At 38.7% G+C, this 21,252-nt stretch overlaps 1 protein-coding gene across 1 annotated transcript; it reads right to left on the bottom strand.

Moving 5' to 3' along the window:
- Positions 1–10,680: 10,680 nt before the first annotated feature.
- TOMM7 (translocase of outer mitochondrial membrane 7) lies at positions 10,681–18,282 on the bottom strand. The gene is made up of 4 exons (XM_045793051.2): positions 18,091–18,282; positions 15,114–15,162; positions 13,860–13,907; positions 10,681–10,900 (listed from the first exon to the last, which is right to left on the bottom strand). Exons 1-4 carry the CDS (start codon positions 18,191–18,193, stop codon positions 10,885–10,887), a joined length of 216 nt encoding a protein of 71 aa, XP_045649007.1. The 5' UTR covers positions 18,194–18,282; the 3' UTR covers positions 10,681–10,884.
- Positions 18,283–21,252: the final 2,970 nt, after the last annotated feature.

The raw sequence follows: 21,252 nt of genomic DNA, 5'->3' as shown, positions 1-21,252 counted from the left end.
AGGCCATAGGAGAAACAAAACCTGTCAAGACCTTGATCTTGGACTTCCAGCCTCCAGAACTCTGAGAAAATACATTTTTGTGTTTAAGTCACCCCGTCAGTGATATTTTGTTATGACAGCCCTAAGCAAACTAATATAGACATGAATACCATGAGGCCAGGATCACTGGAAGCCATTTCAGAAACTGCCACAGAGGATATTGAACTAGCTCATAGTCAAGGCCCTTTTATGCAATAATCTTTCAGGAGGATCCTCTACTTTTGCAGAAAAGGACACATTTGACAATCTCCAATATGCAACAGTAGCCTGACAGCCATTAAAGCAATCTTAACCTGCACTCAGGAAATTGTAAGCTCTGTGATTTACACAGTCATTTGCCGAGATGTCAATTGCTAGAAGTAACATTCTTAAACATTCAGAACTTTTAAGTGGTCTCGGAGAACAGAACATTAAAAAGACTTTTAGCTTCACCCCCATGTGTCCTGATTTGTTATATTTCAAAAAGTCGTTTTGAGATTAGACCTATTTCATTTGCCATCATTCTTAGATACGCATACCCTAGGCATTCTCTGATCTAATCAGAAAGCAAACCACAGTAATACGCTTGCTTCCAGTTGAGTTCTTTAAAAAGGACTGACATATGCTGAATTTCCTACAGCTACAGTCTTATAGAGAGGAGTCTTGCTCTGTAAGAAAAAGAAATTAACAGTTCTATGGAAACCTTTTCAATGTAAAATAACTTGTGGGAGTTGTCTTCAAAGTATTTGAAAGTTCTAAGAATCCAGCTATCCACCCACATCAACACTGTTAATTAGAGCCTCTTTTTACTTGAAAGGAGGTATAACCAAAAAAAAAAAAATCAAAAGAAAAATAAGATTAAGCCAAGCATATGTACCAGCTCCACCTCTCATTGACACAACTGTATCAACTGAAAATTTAAGTTGTCTTGGACTTTTGGTTCCAGCCATGACAATGACTGGTATAAGGCTTGGCCTTCCTAACATAAAATAGACAAAATATATAACTATATAACTATAATAACTATTTTCAGGATTGGACAACGACCAAAACAGAGCCATGATACTTGAAAGAAAGAAACAAAGTGAGCTTTACATTCACCCTGCTTGGGAAGTAGAGTCCAAGCATAAAGTTACATCCTCATCAGGCAGAGGAAAGAAAGACTGGAGTATAAGATTGCCACAAGAGCTGGGATTTGGAGGTCAGGTGATGGAGAATACTGAAGTACACAGGAGAAAACTTCAGAGGAGGAACTCCTGAAATTTTACAGAAATCTCATGTCCTTGGTCCCAAGCTATTGACCACAGGGTGAGACTCCAGAGGCCTAGCAGAGAATAGCTGCTGAGAGCGTGGAGAGCTGAGCAGAAATTTCAGAGGCTGCACAGCACTGGGAAGATGATGGAGAAGAGTAGAGGGATATCAGTTCCTAGACTTTCAGAGGAGTCACAAAAAGATGTCATGCCCTAGAAATATAGATCATGCTCTAGGAGGAAGGGATGGGTATACCCTAGGAATGAGGTCAAAACTGAAATAAACCCCCCATAACAGGCTAAATCCAATCTTCATCAGAATTTAAGTGAACTGCCAGTGATTTAACTGGCCACTAGAACAAAATTCAACACTTTTTAGAGGAAGAGAACACAATCTAGAACTTCTACAAAGTATCACCCACAATACCTACCATGAAATAAAAATTTACCAGGTGAGAATTTTCAGGGTAAAGTTACTAAGAGCCAAGAGCTAGATAAAGGTACAGAGATGATCCAGACATTGTTGTTAGCAGAGAAGATTTCAAAATAATTATAATGAATATGTTAAAGAAAACTGAAGTAAAGATTGACAATGAGGATGACAATATGGAGTACATCAACAGAGAATTAGAATTTTTGGGGGGAGAGAGAGAGTGTGTGTGTATGTGTGGGGGGGAGGGGGACGAGGGACAGAGGAAGAGACAAAGAGAATCTTAAGCAGACTCCATGCCCAGCATGGAGCCTGACCCAGAGCTCAATCTCACAACCCTGAGAACTTTACCTGAGCCAAAACCAAGAATCAGATGCTGAACCGACTGAGCCACCCAGGCATCCATAGAATATTTTTTAAAGAAACCAAGTAGACATCCAATAATTGCAAAATAAAATATCAGAAGTCAAGAATTTATCAGATGGGTTAGCAGCATAACAAAAAACACAATTAATGGATTTGAAGACAGGTCAGTAAAATGTATCCACACTGAAGCAGAGAAAGAAAAAAAGTAATAGGAAAAAACAATTCATCTTAAATCCATTATTGGGAAATACTCTTATTTACCTTTCTTTTTTTATGCTTTCTCCCAAACCAGTTACTCTTCTAATAAAAGAAAAAGTAGGGTTAGGAGTGGGATTTAAAATAATACTTACCTAGTACAAAATATCTAACATAATAATTAAGAATTAGCCTTGGTTCTGCATAGTGAAGGAAACAATAAAACTAAAAGGCAGCCTGAAGAATGGGAGAAGACATTTGCAAATGACATATCTGATAAAGGGTTAATAGACAAAATACATAAAGAACTGATACAATTCAACACCCAAAAAAACCAAATAATCCAATTAAAAGATGGGCAAAGACATGAACAGACATTTCTCCAAAGAAAACATACAAATGGCAAACAGACACACGAAAAGATGCTCACCATCACCCATCATTAGGGACATGGAAATGAAAACTACAATAAGACAACATCTCACACCAGTCAGAATGGCTAAAATAAAAAATACAAAAGCAAGTGTTAGTGAGGATGTGGAGATAAAGGAACCCTCTTGCACTGTTGGTGGGAATGCAAACTGGTGCACTGTGGAAAACAGTATGGAGTTTCCACAAAAAATTAAAAACAGAACTACCCTACAATTCAGTAACTGCACTATTGGGTATTTATTCAAAAAATACAAAACACTAATTCAAAGGGATATTTGCACCCCTATGTTTATAATAGCCAAACTATGGAAGCAGCACAAGTGTCCATGGAGAGGTGAATGGATAAAGAAGACGTGGTATATATAAATGGAATATTATTCAGCCATAAAAAAGAATGAAATCTTGCCATTTGCAACAACATGGATAGAGCTAGAGAGTGTAATGCTACGCAAAATAAGTCAGTCAGAGAAACACAAATACCATGTGATCTCACTCGTATGTCAAATTTAAGAAACAAAACAAACAAGCAAAGAAGGAAAAGGGACAAACCAAGAAACAGACTCTTAACTGTTGAGAACAAACCAATGCTTACCAGAGGGGAAGTGGGTGGGAAGATGGGTGAAATAGGTAATAGGGATTAAAAAATACACTTATTATTATGGGAGAAAAAAAGAAAGGGGAAAAAAAGAAAAAAAAAAAGAATTAGCCTTGGGCACAGAACTAAACAGAGTGTCTGGACAGTTCAAATCTTCCTCTTTCCACCTTTTCCACATCCAAAAGCCAAACCATTCCTTCCTCTTCAACAGGTTTAGGTCCTCTACTGGGCTGCCTGCTCTCCCAAAATTGGGTCTTAGACCCTCCATTAAAATGGTACCCATCTTGTGTCATATTCCCTCAAGTTTTGGCTATGTAGCAAATGGCTATACCAATTAACATAACACAATTAGCCTTTTAGCCCCTATAGATTATCATTTAACATGACAAACCTGGAAATACAATATATAACCTAAAGGAGTAAATTACTGAGGTTGGAATTTGATACTCTAAGACATACCAGTAAAGGATGGCAAAACTTTAATATAGAAACTTTAAATAATAATGGTAATGAGGATGAGAATGATAATAAAAGTGGTAATACTTCCTCTTTCACTATGCTAATTCCATATAAACTCTTGATCCATGTGGCATTTGAACAAATCACTAATATCAGAAAAAATGTAAATGGCATAATCTTAGGTATTTCATTTTCCTTCCTTCAATCTAATACTCAAAAGACCCAAATAATAAAAGAAAAAAAATAAACTTTGGAAAATGGTCCTATTAAAGATATTCAATATTAATGTCCTATCACAGGGAAGGAGTTCTACAAAGACAGTAAGTACTTTCAATCTGTTGAACAAAGCATTTCATGGACAGTTTTACTCTAGTTCTAACAAAACACACTTGCAGCTCTTTTTTAATTTGTAATAGATAATAGCTCTCCATCATCTATCAGAAGACATCCAGACTCTTCTGCCATCCTAGATCCCCCATTTTCCACTTCCACGTAACTCACCCATGTGTCTCTAGCTACAGACCCCCATATACAGTTCTCCTCACATTAGCACTGTACCTGTATCTTGCATATACTACTTTAAAAAACGTATTCAATGATGAATCTTTATCAAGACCCTTCTCCAATCCTTGGTCTTGAGCTGTATGAGCACAGGGTGAGACTCCCAGATGCCCAACACAGAACAGTTGCTGGGACACCAGAGAACTGAGCTGAGCAAAGATTTCAGAGACTACACAAAAATGGATTTTCAGTAGGCGACTATATTCCATGCCACATCTACTTCTTTGCCTACCAAAGATTAAGACCCCACTATGTGCCATGCACAATGCTAGGTGTTAGGGATATAGCAGTAAACAAACTGACTAGGTCCTGGTCCTTATGATGAGAAATCTAAGTAAATGGGTAGGGTTGGGAGAGGGATAAGAAATAGTGAGAAAGAATTAATGGTCATTTGTTGAAGCCCAAAAGCGAGAGACAGTATGATGACCACAAGAAACTAATCTGATTCTTTTGAAATTTATTACTAAAACCTCTTCTAACGTCTCTGTGCCCACACCTTCTCTAATTGATCCTATCTGTGCTAGATGATAGATTTGATTTTATCTCCTCCCTGGAACCAGAAGTCAAGGTAGTAGGTAAAGATCATTAAGAGGAGTTATGGTGAAGTAATAAGAGAAACTGTCTTTGTTATAAATTAAAAATGGAAAAAATGAGACTCCTGGGTAGCTCAGTTGGTTTAAGCATCTGCCTTCGGCTCAGGTCATGATCCCAGGGTCCTGGGACAGAGTCCCACATTGGGCTCCTTGCTCAGTGGGGTGCCCACTTCTCCCTCTTCTGCTGCTCCCCCTGCTTGTGCTCTCTCTCTCTGACAAATAATCTTTTTTTTTAAATGCAAAAAAAAAAAAAGAAAATGTAAAAATAGAAATGTAAAACAAAATATAGCAAAGTTTGGGAAAATAATTTTTCTAATCTTGAGACAGAAAAAGACTTTATAAGTATGATATAAAATTCTTAAGGCATTTTAAACAGTCAATAATCTGATTAATAAAATTCAAAAACTTCTACGTTTGATGAGAATGGTCATAGCAAATTCAAATGACAAACTGGGGAAAATATCTACAACTCATATCGCAGATATAAATTCCCTAAATTATAAAGTGCCTATAAATCAATATGGAAAAGATCAATACTCCAACAGGACAATGGGCTAAAGGAATCACGAATGGTCTTTCAGTATATGAAAACATGTTCTACCCCACTCTTAAGAAAAATGGTAATTAAAACTCCCAAACACCATTATTTCATTTGTTTGAAAAGACCAGAAAATCTGAGGACACACGAGTCAGGGAAAATGTGTAAAAAACAGGGCTTTCTCATTAAAGTCTTCAGAGACCTAAACTCCTAACAGCACACACCCTGCCATTTCTAGGACCTGGCCTTTATCTTCACGGCCCAGAGTAGCTGTAAGCCTGTCATTTCATGTGCATTCCAAGAAACATACTTCCCTAAGGAGACTTCTCAGAAGTACTACACAACACTTCTGCTTACATCTCGATGATCAAGTATTAGTTATGGAGTCACAACTAACTGCAAAGGAGTCTGAGACCCTTTTAGCTTGATTTCAATGAGCAGCTAAACATGACAATTTGAAACATAAAATGGATCTTTGATAGACAACTAACATTCTCTGATACATCTATTTCTTTGCTGACCGAATATTTATACATACTAATTGTCATATATAAAACACAGTAGAGGAGTCAACTCTCAAGCCTCATCTAGACACTGCGTCCAGGTCAAAGTTCAGAAAGTGTGGGAAATGTGCGCCTCCCATCTGCTCCAGACGGCTTTCCATGGTCCAGCAATCTAAGAACTTAAAGACAAGTTACTTCCCCCAACTTACCCGGTATACAAAAAGGAGGCATACGAGCAAGATAACCACACTAAAACTGTGATTCAGAAAAAGAGAGAAAGGAAAATCTGCTGTGGTCACTGGTCTGCAGCAATATGAAATTCCATGAGGCAGAAATAGAAACTTCCTGTCCTGGATGTTTCTGGGGGGGGCCTTCAGTTCTGCTTTCTAGGAAACTCCTTCTGGGGCCTCTAGTTTTGCTCCGTGGGAGCTTCTTTCTAGTCTCTGGTCTTACCCGCAAAATGCACTAGGGAACACCAGGGAGCTGCTGGTTTTCTGTTAGCACTACAAGTCTGTTTTCCTCAGGAAAAAAAAAAAAAATGCCTTTTTTCCGTTTCCATACCCTCTTCCTTACTTCCTCCTTTGGACTGTCCTTGACACAACAGGGAAGAAAATGCTGCGGTACCTTTCTTTTCCATCAACCCGGTTTTGAGTAAACCTCGGATTATTTACCTTTTAATATCTTTTCTTCTTACAGGAAAGAAAGGGAACAGCAATTCTAACTTTCCTATTATAATTCATCTGTCAATCTCAGAAAACCTTTATACATTTTATTCAAAAACATCTGTTGAGCACCTACCACGTGTGATACACTAAGGATCCCAGGTTCAAGGAGATCCTGATCCCCATCTTGGTGTGGTAGTTACAGGGTATATATAATCGACAACACTTATCAAAATATACATTTAAGATCTGTTCATCTTATTGTATGTAAAATATACCTCAACAGAAATGGGGCCATTCAAGGAAAGATAATACAAAGAAATGTTTAAGGTTTGTTGTAGCTGACAGAGTAATTCTGAATAAGTTAAATTTAGGATGTGAATGTGACTACTCCATGTGCTGCTGTGTACAGGGTTCCGGATATTGGGTAAAGTACATGGGTCCTCTAGGGAACTTGAAATGTTAACACTTTACAGTTGTTTTAATTGTCTATTGTATCATTTCATCAGTTGCAAAAGTTATTTTTAAATGTGGCATGTATCAGTACCAAAATCATAAGGGTTTGATTCTGGGTTCAAATACAAGCTTTCTCTGTGATTGAGGGGAAACAACCCCAGTCTGTATCATCTGCAAGTGGAGAGAATGCCCTACTTCACAGGATTGTTGTGGCAACTGATTAAGGGCCAAGGGAATAGCAAACATTCCCTTTCCCAGGTTACCTCCTCCCAACATCTTTTGATGTCTAGTCCTTGGCCAGGATTGTATTACCAATTATGGCTAACACAGAGAAAAATACTGGTCCTTTACAATGATCCATGTAATGCAAGTTTCCAGTTCTCAAAGCATTTTAAACTTAATACACACAATCCTACAATTCATTCATTATTCTTATTGAATATCTACTATACTAGCACCTGCGCTAGGCTCTAAAGATACAAACACCGTCCTGCACTTACGAAGTTTACAATCTAGGAGTCGATTATTTATATGCACACACATACAAAATCAGGTGGGTTAAAAGTTCTCTGAAAAAGCTAAGATGAAGATAAGGAAGAAAATGATGGGGGAACGGTGTAGAGTTTGCTATTTTACATAAGGGTGTAAAGGGTCCCAAACAGGTATAGTTTGCTATTTTACATAAGGGTGAAAGAAGCCCTTTCTGTCAAGGTGACACACGGGCAGAGATTAAAGAGAGGAAGCCAAGCTTGTGGACATCTGGGAAAAGAGTTCCAACAGAGAGAAGAGCAGCTCAGACACTAAGGTACATACGTGTCTGGCCTTACTGAGGAACAAGAGATCAAAACAGCAAGAGTGCAAGTGAACATAGAGGGAAGAGTCCTAGGCAATGAAGAGATCAAAGGTGTACAACACCAGACTGCAGTCTCATAGGTCATGAGAAGTAAAAATTTAGAATTTTATTCCCAGTGATAGGAAGCCACTGGAAAGTTCTGATGAGGGTGTGATGTAATCTTTTAAAAGGATCACTCATGGATGGTTCAGTTGGTTAAGCATCCAGCTCTTGGTATCAGCGTGGGTCTTGATCTCAGGGTTCTGAGTTCAAGCCCTGTGTTGGGCTCTATGCTAGGTGTGGAGCCTACATAAAATGATGTAAAAAATTTTGAAAAAATTAAAGGGTCACTCTGGATATGAAGTAGAAAACAGACTTTAAATGTGTAGGGGAAGGAGGAAGACTTTTGAGAGTCTAGGGCAGCAGCTCTCAAACCTGAGTTGTGTCAGTCTTCTGGAGGACTTCCTGAAAAACATACTGATCACACAAAAAGCTGTACACAAATGTTTGTAGCACCTTTATTCCTAATAGCTAAAAACTGAGAACCCAGATGTCCTCCATGTACATCCATACCATGGAATACTACTCTGGAATAAGAACGAATATGCTGATAACACAACCTAAATGACTCAACAAATGAACATGCTGAATGAAAAAAGCCAATCCCCAAAGGTTATTTATTTATTGTGTAACTCCATTCATGTAATTTTTTTGAGATGACGAAGTTATAGATACAGACAACAGATTACTAGTTGCCAGAGATTAGGGATGGGGGCGGGGGGTCGGGGAGGAGGGTTGACTATAAAGGACACCATGAGGCATCCCCGGGGTGATGGAAAAATTGACTCGTCAATAATCAATACCCTGATATTGCACTATAGTTTTACATGTCACCATTGAGGGAAACTAGGTGAAGGACATAGGGATCTTTCTGTAACATTTCTTACACTGCATGCAACTCGACTATCTGGAAATAAGTTAATTCAAAATAACCGCTGATGTAATTAAATCGCAGAGACTGCTAGGCCTCACCCTGTTTCCAGACCTGAAAATGTACACTTATAACAAATTCCTAGGTGATGCTAATCTGGGAACAGCTATAAGAACCACCAATTTAGGAAATAACACCTTGGGGCAAATACTGTTATTCCTATTTTATGGAAGAAACCGAAGCCTCAAGATTAGGTGACTTCACCAAAGGCTAGGAACTAAGTGGCAGGGCGAGGACTCAAACCAGATCCTATCAGCCCAGTGTTTTTGCCTAAGCAAATCACGGTGAGAAATAATCTGAATTTTAAGGACTCTCCAGTGTCTAGCAGAGAAGAGACCAATGCTTGTTGGATTGCACTGCCCTAAAAATGAAAATTCCATAAAATGTAGCTTAGTTGTAAACATCTCACAAACTTTAAGATACACACACACATTCAAGTGTGTAGTGGTCTTAGATCTTACCTGTGCTTTGAACAAGTGCTTAAACTCTGTTCCTTCGCTTCCCCAGATAGAAGATCAAGGAACTGTCCCTCCCTACTTAACTCTGGATTTCTCACTTTAAAATCTGCTGGGTTTTTAAAGACAGCTACAAGTTAACCCTCAATGAACACAAAACCAGTTACGTTTGCTATCCATGTTAGTATTTTATCAAAATGGACACCTGACATAGTTTTACTTTCTCAATCTCAATTTCTGAAAATCCTGAGCAAGAAAGGGAAGTTAATGTGCACCACAATTCTAACTAAACAGGAGTTCATGAACACTAGAATTTAGCCAGGGCCGGGGTGGGGGGGCACATTCTTAAGGAATTCTATGGAATTTAAAAGCTAGTAAGTTTTTAGCAAAATCATCACGTGCCTAGATTCACAGAGACGCTGAAGCAATTACATTAAGTGCCTGCCAAAAATGACTTTCCTGCAGTTAGCTTTCAAGAATTTCACTTTAAAATCCCCTTATGCAATGAGCCTCCATAATAGTCTCCTACATTTCCATGGTAAAGTTAGCAAAACTTGAGGAAATAGGCTTAGTTAAGAGGGTTTTACATTAGAAATAAGGAAGAATTTTCTGGGAATGACAGCTCTAGTCACCTGAGATTACATTCATGATCATTGTCTACTTAAACACTGGATGTTTAAAATGTTCAAGCCAATGGGCTCCTCCTAAACGGTATCACATCTTATTTCAGGCCTACTTTCCTCCATTAATTACAATCCCCAAAACTAAGTAAATAGAGTTATTTTGTTAGATTTATGGAAAAATCTAAACTGAAACAGGATTCAAATAGGTATAGGTATAGGTCCCAGGAAACCAGATCTGGTATGAAAACAAATTCCCATTAACTGCGTTAGTAGAAAGTGCTACTATTCTATGTTAACTATCCATGGGCTCTTGCCCAGACAGCTCTAGATTCCAAACACCAGTGAGGGAAATCTTAGACTCATTTAACTGACAAATAAATCAGACACACAACTCCCCAAAGCCATCCCCATCCCCTACCAACAGAGCCACAGAACCTGTTTCAGTGACAACTTTACCCCAATGACATGCAGAAAGGGTCAGTTCACCACAAACTGAAAACTGTCTCTACTTTTACTACCTTAGAAAGTCCCAGAGGGAGTTATTAATTCAACGCAAAAGTAGAATCCACTTGTTAAGTGAATGGCCAGGAATTAACTTGAAAGTTCTAATTCTTAAAGTAGCATCTAGGCATATATATAGATTCACTGTTTTGAAAAAGTACAAAAGGCTAAATTTTTACCCAGTAGCCCATTATGTTTGATTCAAAAAGGACTCAAGACATAACATTGTTAAAAACATTTATTTTGATACAATCTATGATAAATAAGTCAGTAGAGGTTCCACTCTGCCACAGATTCATCTGAGAAGAGCCCTGTGCCATTCAACTGGTGAATGTCTGAACGACGTCCCATCTCTTATCCCAGCCAGAGCGCACACCTTCCATGTTGTTCCTGTCCATTGATTGCTTCCAAATCCAGATGACCTTTATCCCCAAAGTAAGCTAAAATGTTTGTGAAGAGGAGAAATAAATTAAACCCCAAAGTAAAAATTTAAACACAGTTTAAGAACGAGAAGATTTTATACATTTATGTTTGTGTTTACTCATCAAATTCAGAGATACTGTAAGACAAGGATCAATCTCATTGAGCAAAAGAATCAAGAGATATATATTTAAGGAAATACAGGTTTGTTGCTTTTGAGTGTGGTTAGCTATATAAACAAAAAGGAAAATATAAGCTGAGGTCTGTCAAAAGATAAATGATTAATGATTTTCATTAACATGAAGGACTGACGAACCCACAATGTAAAACTATATCATTATTAGACAACACATCAGTAAAACTGAAAATAACATTTACTGAATGCTTTCTATGGGTCAGTACCATGTAGAAAGTTCCCAACTCCCAATTACGACCTTTATTTTAAATACATAGAAACCAAGGCTTTGAGATGGTTATCCATCTTAAGTGGCAGAGTGATGTAACAAAGGTGCATTTTTTTTTTTTTAAAGTAGGGTCCACGCCAGTGTTGAGCCCAATGTGGGGCTTGAACTTATAACCCTGAGATGAAGGCCTGAGATGAGATCAAGAGTCAGATGCTGAACTGAGACACCCAGGTGCCCCTGACCCAGGTGCTCTTAAGCATTACGACACACACATCCCAGGAGCAATTATTAGTCTTCATTTCAGCCTCAACTCTTTACCTCAAAGATTCCAGCCACTAACTAGCCCAAATTCCCAAACCATTTCCCTACTAAGCAACAGGATTCTGGAGGAAGACAAGAGGTATTTTATTTCCAAGTCTTGCTGATTAAAAATGTGGTTTCTAGTAATACGTCACGTAAACTAAAACTGCATTACAAAATGGTAACTTGAACATTCTATGAATTTTTTTTTTAAGTATCTGCCTTCGCCTGGGAAAAAGCCCAGCATCCATCTATCTCCAATTTTCAAAAGTGTATTAAAATCTACCATTAAATGCCAAGTATTTTTGCAAACAGTTAAGATATAAAAATTAACTATTCATCTGTTAAGGTCTCCTTCTCAGTGGTAATGAGCATCCAAAATAAAGACAAAAGAAGATCTTCCTTGGCCTTACACAGACAATGTGAACAAGGATTCTCTTAGTTAACCTCAGTGTTCATATATTTTGCCTAAATAATGTTTTACTAATTACTGCCCCATGTTCATTAAAGTACTGCATTTTGTATATGGATTCATATCAACCAACATTTGCTGACCACAGATAATGCACTATCTGTGTGAAAGAGGACGCTAAAACCAATATGGTTCTAATCCCCAGGAACCCAACAACTTAGCAAGGGAAGCAGACCAGTAAATCACAAACTATATTTAGATAAGTATTATATAAGTAAATTTACATATAAACAATAAACTGGACATTAATGAACAATAAATTTTATATTAACAAAACACTCACATTAATAAAAATCCTAGCAGGTATCATTCTCTCCCTTTCAGGCTGCAGTACAGGCAACCCAGGAAGGCCTCTCCAGTCAGTCTCCACAGCACAAGCAGCATGGTATATGAAATTCTAGAACTGAATAACCCTTGCCAGGCACTCAATCGATTCTTCCCTAAATTGCAAACACCCCTGGAAGGAAACCAGAATATGCCCCTAATGACAGAAAAGAATTTAAAGAGCACCAGAGAGGACAGCAGCACTAAGAAGACATATGGTGAAGAAATTAAAAAGCAGGAGGTGGCTGCTCCATCCAGACTGCAACTTTGAAGCATCAACTCTTGGTGGGATAACTGAAGCCAAAAAGAAGTACAATAGAAGGGCACATTCTATTCCCACCTCTGGAGCCTGGATCACCTGGTGCACAAAAAATGCTATTTCCCAGCTCGCAGATCCTGTCTAAAAGTCCTACCACAAGGTGCAATGCTGTATTAATTCCTATCCAAAAAACCACCAAGAGGTCAGAGTCATTTAATTAATTCAACTCCTGTTGGCAGCTACTTTAGGTGCTTATAGGATATAACGTAATGGCAATAAGCATAATATAAAGCAGAGAACGATGCACACAAACGAGTATTATGGGAACACAAAAACTGGAGAGGTGTCAGCTAGAAGGGGGAAAAGATTTAAGGAAGGGATGACATTTGAGATTGGGCTTTTCTAGACATAGGTTTTCATCAAGTGGAAACAAGGGAAAGAACATCCCAGGCTAAGGGAACACAAGCACTGGGACAAAGGTATGAAAATATAGTTTATTCTGGGATTAGCATGCAGTATCTTGTAGCTGGAGCAAGTTCTCACAAGAGAAAGAAGTGAGGTAAAGATGACACAGAAAAGACTAAAATTACTATTAACAGTTTATTACATATTACTTGCCACGTACTCATTATACTTTATATACAATATTCTTACTCAATCCTCATGAAAACTTTATGAAGTAGACATAATACCCAACTTATAAAAGAGGAAACTTCACTCTAGAAAGGCTAATGGCCTTTTGGGAAAAGGTATTTGATGGTAATCTGCAATACTTGGAAAATGTTCACACTGCTTGACCAGGTAGTACCTTCTCTGATGTTTTCTGAAGATTTCACTATGAAAGTAAGTGCTCTGAGGTCAACCAGGTAGTAAAGAGCAGATACATTACCTCAAGTAATCATTTTACAGTTCAAAAGGGAGAGGCTAAGAAAAAAGGAACTTACTAGAGATCTCTGAAAGCAGTTTTAAGAAGCCACACCATAAATGGTTAAAGGGAGAGGAAAATGAAGAAAGAAGCAGTGAGTGAAGACCATTTACTGAAGAACTTTATCAGGGAAAAAGAGAGTGACTTCAGAAATGGACAAACTGAAGGGCACCTGGCTGGCTCAGTCAATACAGCGTGAGACTCTTGATCTCCAGGTTGTAAGCTTGAGCCCCAGACTGGGTGTAGATACTACTTAAAAATAAAATTTAGGAATGGACAAATTGAGGGCACATACCGTGGAAACTTATGAGAAGAAAACCCCTTCCTCTGAGAAAGGAGAGGCCTGTAAGGCAGAGGGGGTGAAGGAAATTCATATCAGATGGCACTGTGCTAAGAAAAGAGGTAAGATTATCTGGGGAGCCCACATAACCCAGTGGAAAGAGCGTAGGCTTTGGAAACAGGCATATCCCACCATCTTACCGACTTCGTGACCTGCTCTGAAGTACGGAAGTGACAATTAGAGATACTGTATATAAAGCACCTAAAACGGGCTAACCCATTGTAGGTAACTGTTATAGATATTACTATTACTTTCTGCCCAGTCTAGAAAAAAAGTGGCTTAGAGTAGGAGTTTGAAGAAACAGAAAACCTAGAACAGCCAGTGCAAAGTCTATTAGGGCAATTCACAAGAAAGGTCTGGAAGACAGAGGACCAAGACGAAATCGCATAGCACTTGTGCAGGTCCTGGTCATCATCGTGCCACAAATATCAGTCCTTCCTAAAGAGCAAACCTGCCTGTTCAGATTCTGCCTCTCTATATATGTATATGCACACATACAGCTTTCACAAGCATACATATATACATACACTTGTGAGTTACATGAATATGTATAGTGTGTACGTGTGTGTATGAGGTTTTCACCAAGTGCTTATCTAACAATGGCAAGGCTGTTTCTGAGAAAGAAATCTGACAATGCATTTTCAGGGTCATAAATGTTCATACACTTGACTTATTACTCCCATGAGAATATGTCATAAGTAAATACACCAAAACCTATAAAATCTATCTAAAAATGTTCACTATACTGTTACGTAAAAACTACTGAAAAACTTAAGTGATCAACAAGTTAAAAATATATGGGATATCAACTGTAATTTTAGGTGAAGAAAACAAAATTCTACATATTCTTGTCAAAATGATCTAAAAGGCTATATTTATCTGAAGATAAAACAGAAATATGAGTAATTAAAAAGAGTTCATCCACCTTTCAAAGTGGTAGGATGATAAATTTGTTGTTTTTCTTGTACATGTTTCATTATGGTTGTAACATGGTATAGTAAACGCAAATAGGAAGCGGAGAGAAAGCAATTACCTGATAAGACAAGCTAGACTGGTCTGCAAACTGCTGCAGTTTCCCAACAGCCCAAAACCATACTGACTAGTACAACTCCATGACAATGCCTACCACTACGACTCTCTTGCTTCCCGGTGATTCAGCACTAAGAGATGAACATTTGCCCTGAAATGTTTATTTGTTAAGAGCAGTACCTCAAAACAGTTGGTTCAGGCATTCCAGGATCTGCACCCCTCTTGAATCCTAGGGGGGGAAGGGGAAGGGGAAGGAGGAGAAAGAGAATAAATAGTAATTAAAACCCTAGCAGATAAAATATTTATCATCAAGACTTTCTTTCCAAATCAACCTAGGGTAGCTAGAATGATCTACTAGCACCATCTAAATGTATCTGTGTGTGCTACAGAACAGTCTTGAATTTTAACTAGAGTATGAGATTATGCCCAGGACTAATCAGTAGGGAGGACAAATAACCTGATTCTTATTATATACACAATTAGCACCACAGCCCTAAGCATGCACTTTCACTCTTAGTCATCACCCAGAAAAAAAGATGATACAACTACTAAATGATACTGGCTAAAAGACTACAAAGAGCAAAAAGATTTTTTTTTAAACTACATTTTTAAAAAAACAATTGAGGATATCTTATTTTATCCCCTACAAACCTCTTTTTATAAAGCACTGAAAGATCGGAAGAAAAAAGTGAAAAAAACCAAGTTATTGTTTAACAACTCAATTAAGTCAACACTTTTATTACAAGTATGACTAAATAAGTCTTTTACCATTTAAAATACATTTATTAACTAACTGGATAACATATATGCTAATTTGCTGATTAAAATTAGTTAGCATCAAGAACTGTGGGGGTATGAAATTTTACTCCATTTTCAGACAACAAAGTAGACTGCCAGTTTCACAGATGCTGGTAGAAGATACAAGATCCTGAGTCAGAAACAAAGGAGAGTTTATTACTCCCAGCAGTAACGACAGTCAGAATGTCATTTTTAGAAGAACCCTGAGTTTAAAGAACCAGTTTTTTGTAATGGGCAGTGAGCACTGTCTAAAGTGCAGTGAGCACTTTGCTCTAAAAGGAAATACTATTTTCCAAGGCTGTTCACTCCACAAACATCCTTAAAAAGATAATATGGAACAAAGAGTGGTCAGAACCTCTGCTCAAAAGATTCGTAGAAATTCAAGACACCACGGAGAATGGTCTTCCAAGAGGTGATTCATTAAAATCTTGTTTTGGTCAATGTCCAAACACACTTTTTATCATCATGTCACCATCTGTTCTACTTTATAGCACTATTATTTCCACGTACTCCCTGAAGCCCTGAAAGTTATGTATAAACCTAAATTACACAAGAAATTCAATCCAGTTGTAGGTTTTTGTGAGAGCTAAGGTGGAGAAGAAAAAGAAACTACCTGGGAACTAGATTAGACACAAAATTAAATTTCTATGACCTGAAAAGAAAAAGACAATGTTTAACAAGGAAGAAGTACTAAAAAGATAGCTCTAACGTTACTTCCGAGCTGGAAGCTAGGGTGAAAATCACCATAATGGTAGTCCTAAGAAAGAGAATACAGACAGTGTGCACAAAAAGAAAAATAAACTCTCAGGTGGGGAAAAAAAATTCTCTTCAAACCAGAGCCCTTGATACACAGAATGTAACAACTAGCTACACCTTTCTGCCTGTAGACAAGGAATCACAAAAAAGGGAGAGGGAGGGTAATGTAGATGTAAAGAATTATAGAGCAGCGAAGAAACCAGAGGGACCAAGAAGGCAAGAGTAGGCTAAAAAAGGACCTCCCCTTTTTGTTGTGTGTACGGGATTCCCATACACACAACAACGGAAAAAGGAGGCACAAAGAAGGGGAAGGATCAAAGCCCCCATATCTTTCTTGGCTAAAAGGAGAGCTAGACCTAGTGTTTGACTAGCTAAACTGGGCCCTTCTACCATTACCTGAAAGCTTGCAGAGGGGAGAAGGAGAAGGGGGAACACAGCCTGTAAGACCAGGCTATCATAATTAATGTGTGCTAACCCTGGACACCTACACAAAGTTGCTAAAATCTAGGCGAATAATGTTTAAAAAAAAAAGCATTTGAAATAGATAGGAAGAAGATCTTTTTAAATCCTGATACTGAAGTATCCCCAGATTACCAGTTGGCTTGCATTTCATGGGGAAATCCGAGCCACAGCGACCCAGAAAACATCCAGCATAATCAAAGGCTCTGTCAAGACTAAGAGTGACTGTACTTTATCTTGAACAATGCATGACACCTAAAATAAATAGGAAGCAGCACCTTGTTAAAAATCAAAGTGTTTTAAAAGTGTGCAATTTAGTTTTAGAAAATTTCAAACTTTATGCCCAACTGACAGAGCTGGGGCTTTTTCCTTTCCACTGTACGCCTGAAACTAACATTGTGTGTCAACTATACTTAAAAAATATTAAAAAGGAAAAACTACTGTAGGTTAGAAATAGGATAAAGTCCCAATGTGCAGCCTTAGGTGAAAATATTTGCCTGAGCACTTACAAACCTTTGTGGTAGGGCATGGCATAGTGCTTAAGAGTAAGTGCCGTTATGTTCCATTACTTGAGTTCAAAGGTCCCCACTTAACAGTGGGGTCTTCAGCAAGGAACAAAATTTCTCTCTGACTCGATTTCCTCACCTATAAAATGGGATCTATAACAAAAATCATCGAAAGCCTTCATTGTACAGCCGAGAAGCAGAGAAATCCAACAACTAATGTCAATCATACTTCAAGGTAGTGGCATACCCACGAGGTCTACAGGCCTCTTTCCACTTACGACCACCTGAAGAGGTGAGGACAAATGCCGCGAAAACCCACCTAATGACAGGGTGAATGAGTCGCTTTCAAATACATGAGGTCGTCTAACTCTCCCAAAAATCCTCAAAAGTAGGTCACCTCCATTTTACAGATGGAAAAACAGAATGGGAGGGATTACGTGACTTGTTAAAGACCATAAAAAACAGTAAAGAACAGACGAAGGCGAACTCAGGTTAGACCGACCCCACTAACTACACAACACCAAAGGACGTGCACGGCGTGGTCGGGTCTTGCTCTTCCGCCCTAGAAAGCCAAAAATGGAGACAAGGCCTCCGCACACCCTTCCTCCCGGCTCCTCCCAGGTTCTTCTCCTACTGACCCAGGTAAATCACGAGAGGAATAAATCCCCAGCGGATAGCAAACTGGCCGCCCTTAAAAAGCTGCTGCAGCCTCTGCTTGGCCTCCTTGCTCAGCTTCACCATAGCGACGGCCGGGGCGGCGCAGCGAGAACTCTCAATAACCGCCAGCAGCGTAGGGAATCCGAATAAGAAAGGAGATGCGCACGCGCCGAGCAGGGCATTTACGGCAGGAGTCGTGAGCGTCGCCAGCAGAGGTCGTAATTCACCTCCCGTCCCGACCTGCCTCTCCCCTCTACGGCGCCACGTGCGGACGGCGCATGCGTGTCTGGTTCTCCCCGCTCAGCGTCTCATCTTTACTTTCCCTACGTTTTTGGAATCACGTGTTTTTGATGATTGCGGGATCCTGAGGGTAGTGCACTTCAGCTTCTTTCAGCCTGAAACGCCCTTTTTCCTCCCACAGTCTTACCCTTTTTTAAAGTGCACCTCCAGGTGTTCCTTGCCTGACATAGGAGGAACATTAAATTCAAAAGGAGTGTGTTTTAGTCCTCTTAGCTGACTTGCTATGTAATCTTGGACAAGTCACTTAACCTCTTACAGTATCAGTTTCTTCAAGCGAAGGCTGAACTGGACCCTGTCCATGTTTTCTTTGACTCCCGCGGTGTTTGGTTGTTTTTCTTATTTGTTTTGTTTTGTTTTTTAAAGATTTATTTATTTATTTATTTATTTGACAGAGATAGAGACAGCCAGCGAGAGAGGGAACACAAGCAGGGGGAGTGGGAGAGGAAGAAGCAGGCTCGATCCCATAACGCTGGGATCACGCCCTGAGCTGACGGCAGACGCTTAACCGCTGTGCCACCCAGGCGCCCCTATTTGTTTTGTTTGAACATTATAAATTACTTGCCAACATTTTAAAGTTTGGGAAATTACACATGGAAATCTGCACTTTTAAAGAAGCTGGCAGATCATTGCAACAATCAGCGGGAGTAATTGGGAAATGACACACCTGTTCACCCATCTTGTCCTCATTGGTTTAGAATTGCAGTGGTTCTCACCCGTGGCTTCCCATAAAATTCACCTGAGGAGATTTAAAGACATACTCCTAGCAATTCTGATTACTTAGGGGTAGGACCTGGCCATTGGATTGCCATTGAAGTTTCCCAGGTGATTCTAATGTGTAGCCAGCATTGCCAACTTTTGATTCAGTAACTGCCTGACCACTGTTGTTATTTGAGCTTTTGACCTAGCTAGGACTTCTTCATTTCTAAAGCTGTAAGAGATTTATAAGGCCTTGTCCCTGAGGTTTTCCTGGATTATCCCCAAGATACATTATATCATTTTCTGTCAAACTCAGACTGTGCCCAGTGGCACCTGAAAATTTCCCCTGGCTTTATGGCTATTCCTGTGCTTGGCTCATCTTCATGATAATAACCTGTGACTGCTGTATGTGTAAAATGAGAACTACTATATATATATATATATATACACTATATATAGTATATATACACATATATATACACATATATATATAGTATATATATATACACACACACACATATATATATATACACACACACATATATACACACACACACACACACACACACACACACACATAAGGAAACTTTCTAATATTTTTATCCAAATGCCTGATACATAAGTAGTAAAGATATATTTCTGTCAGTTGGGCTTAACAAAACCAAAGTCATATGCCTTCATCAAACATACATTGAGCCTTACCGAATGCTAGGAACTAGAGATATAAGATTGTGTTTAAAGGCATCCCCCTTAAGAATTTCATACTTGAGTGGAACAGACAAGAGTAAACAGATGATTCCAGGGTCATGTGAATGTGCTAAGTTCCATAATAAAGTTATACACAACATGATGGGAAGACAGATGAATTTTAGGAGGGGAGAGCTAGCACTGTGAGCTGAGATGGTCAGAAAATAATTCAAAGAGAGCATGGAACTTAGCTGGCCTTGATGAGTGTTTGCAGGTCCAGAAATTCAACTTTATCTATGGAGGTAGAGATTGACTTCCTTTCTTCAGACTTGGCCTCTCCAGTTTTCCCTCCGAACTTAATATCCTGCTGCAAAACTTCAGTACTAAATCATTAAAAGACATATAAAAAGCACTCATAAGAGATTCCTCTCCTGTTATAGTAATAATCACCCTCTATTTGTTACTATATGCATAGAGAGAAAGAAAAACAGAGAAATATACTCCAAACTCTTTGCAGTAATAGTTATTTCAGGGGACAAGGGAAGGAATTATTGGAAATCTTCAGTTTCCATGTATATATCTGTAGTGTGTTCATTGCTTTTCATAATATGCAAATGCGACTTTTATCAAAAGAAAAAACAATAAAGGTAGATTTTAAAACAAAATAAAACCCCCCAAGGACTCCCCATTGCCTTTAGGATAAAAGATTCTTTGCACAACCTATATGGTCCTTGAAAGTATCATATTATCTCTCATCTCCGCTATTACCTCGAGAGACATGCTTTCCCACAACCTTTTCTTTTTTAAGAGCCAGTCAAGTATCTCCTCCAAGAGTAATCTCCTTTGACTTGCTCCTGCTCCTGTCTAGGGCAAGTCGAACACTCTGTTTTTCTGTGCTGCCACTTTTGAGTTGATTTATTATTATTTAAATGCCTATCTCCCCAAGTAGATCATAGGTAGAGACTCTGTCTCATTAATCTTACATCCCCAATGACTGTATTATAAACACTTCTAGAATTGGTGAATGAATTTCATCAGGAACTAACAGCCTTAGTTAATCACGCTGCTTAATCAGCCACAGAGCGTGTATCTAAAATGCTTATTTGTAAATTTACAATTAGAGATATCCTTAGCAAAAGAACTCACATTCTCCTTCCTAGTGAGCAAGAATACTCAATTAGAAATGGTAACTTGGGCACCTGGGTAGCTCAGTTGGTTAAGCGTCTCAGGTTTCAATCTCAGGGTCATGAGTTCAAGTCCCATGTTGGGCTCACGCTGGGTGTGGTACCTACTTAAAAAAATGATAACTAATACTTAGCAGGCACTTACTATATGCATGCACTGTGCTAAGTGTTCACATGCCTTAACTCATTGAATCCTCACAGCTCTATGAGGCTGTATTTTCATTCTCATTTTATAGATGAGGAAATTGAGGCAGAGGGAAGTGAAGTAAATTTCCT

This window comes from Ursus americanus, chromosome 3 (genome assembly GCF_024610735.1).
Source record: "Ursus americanus isolate L20-20 chromosome 3, mUrsAme1.1.p, whole genome shotgun sequence".
NCBI lineage: Eukaryota > Metazoa > Chordata > Mammalia > Carnivora > Ursidae > Ursus > Ursus americanus.
The sequence above is the reverse complement of the archived record's forward strand: the minus strand, read 5'-3'. Positions and strand labels throughout refer to the sequence as shown.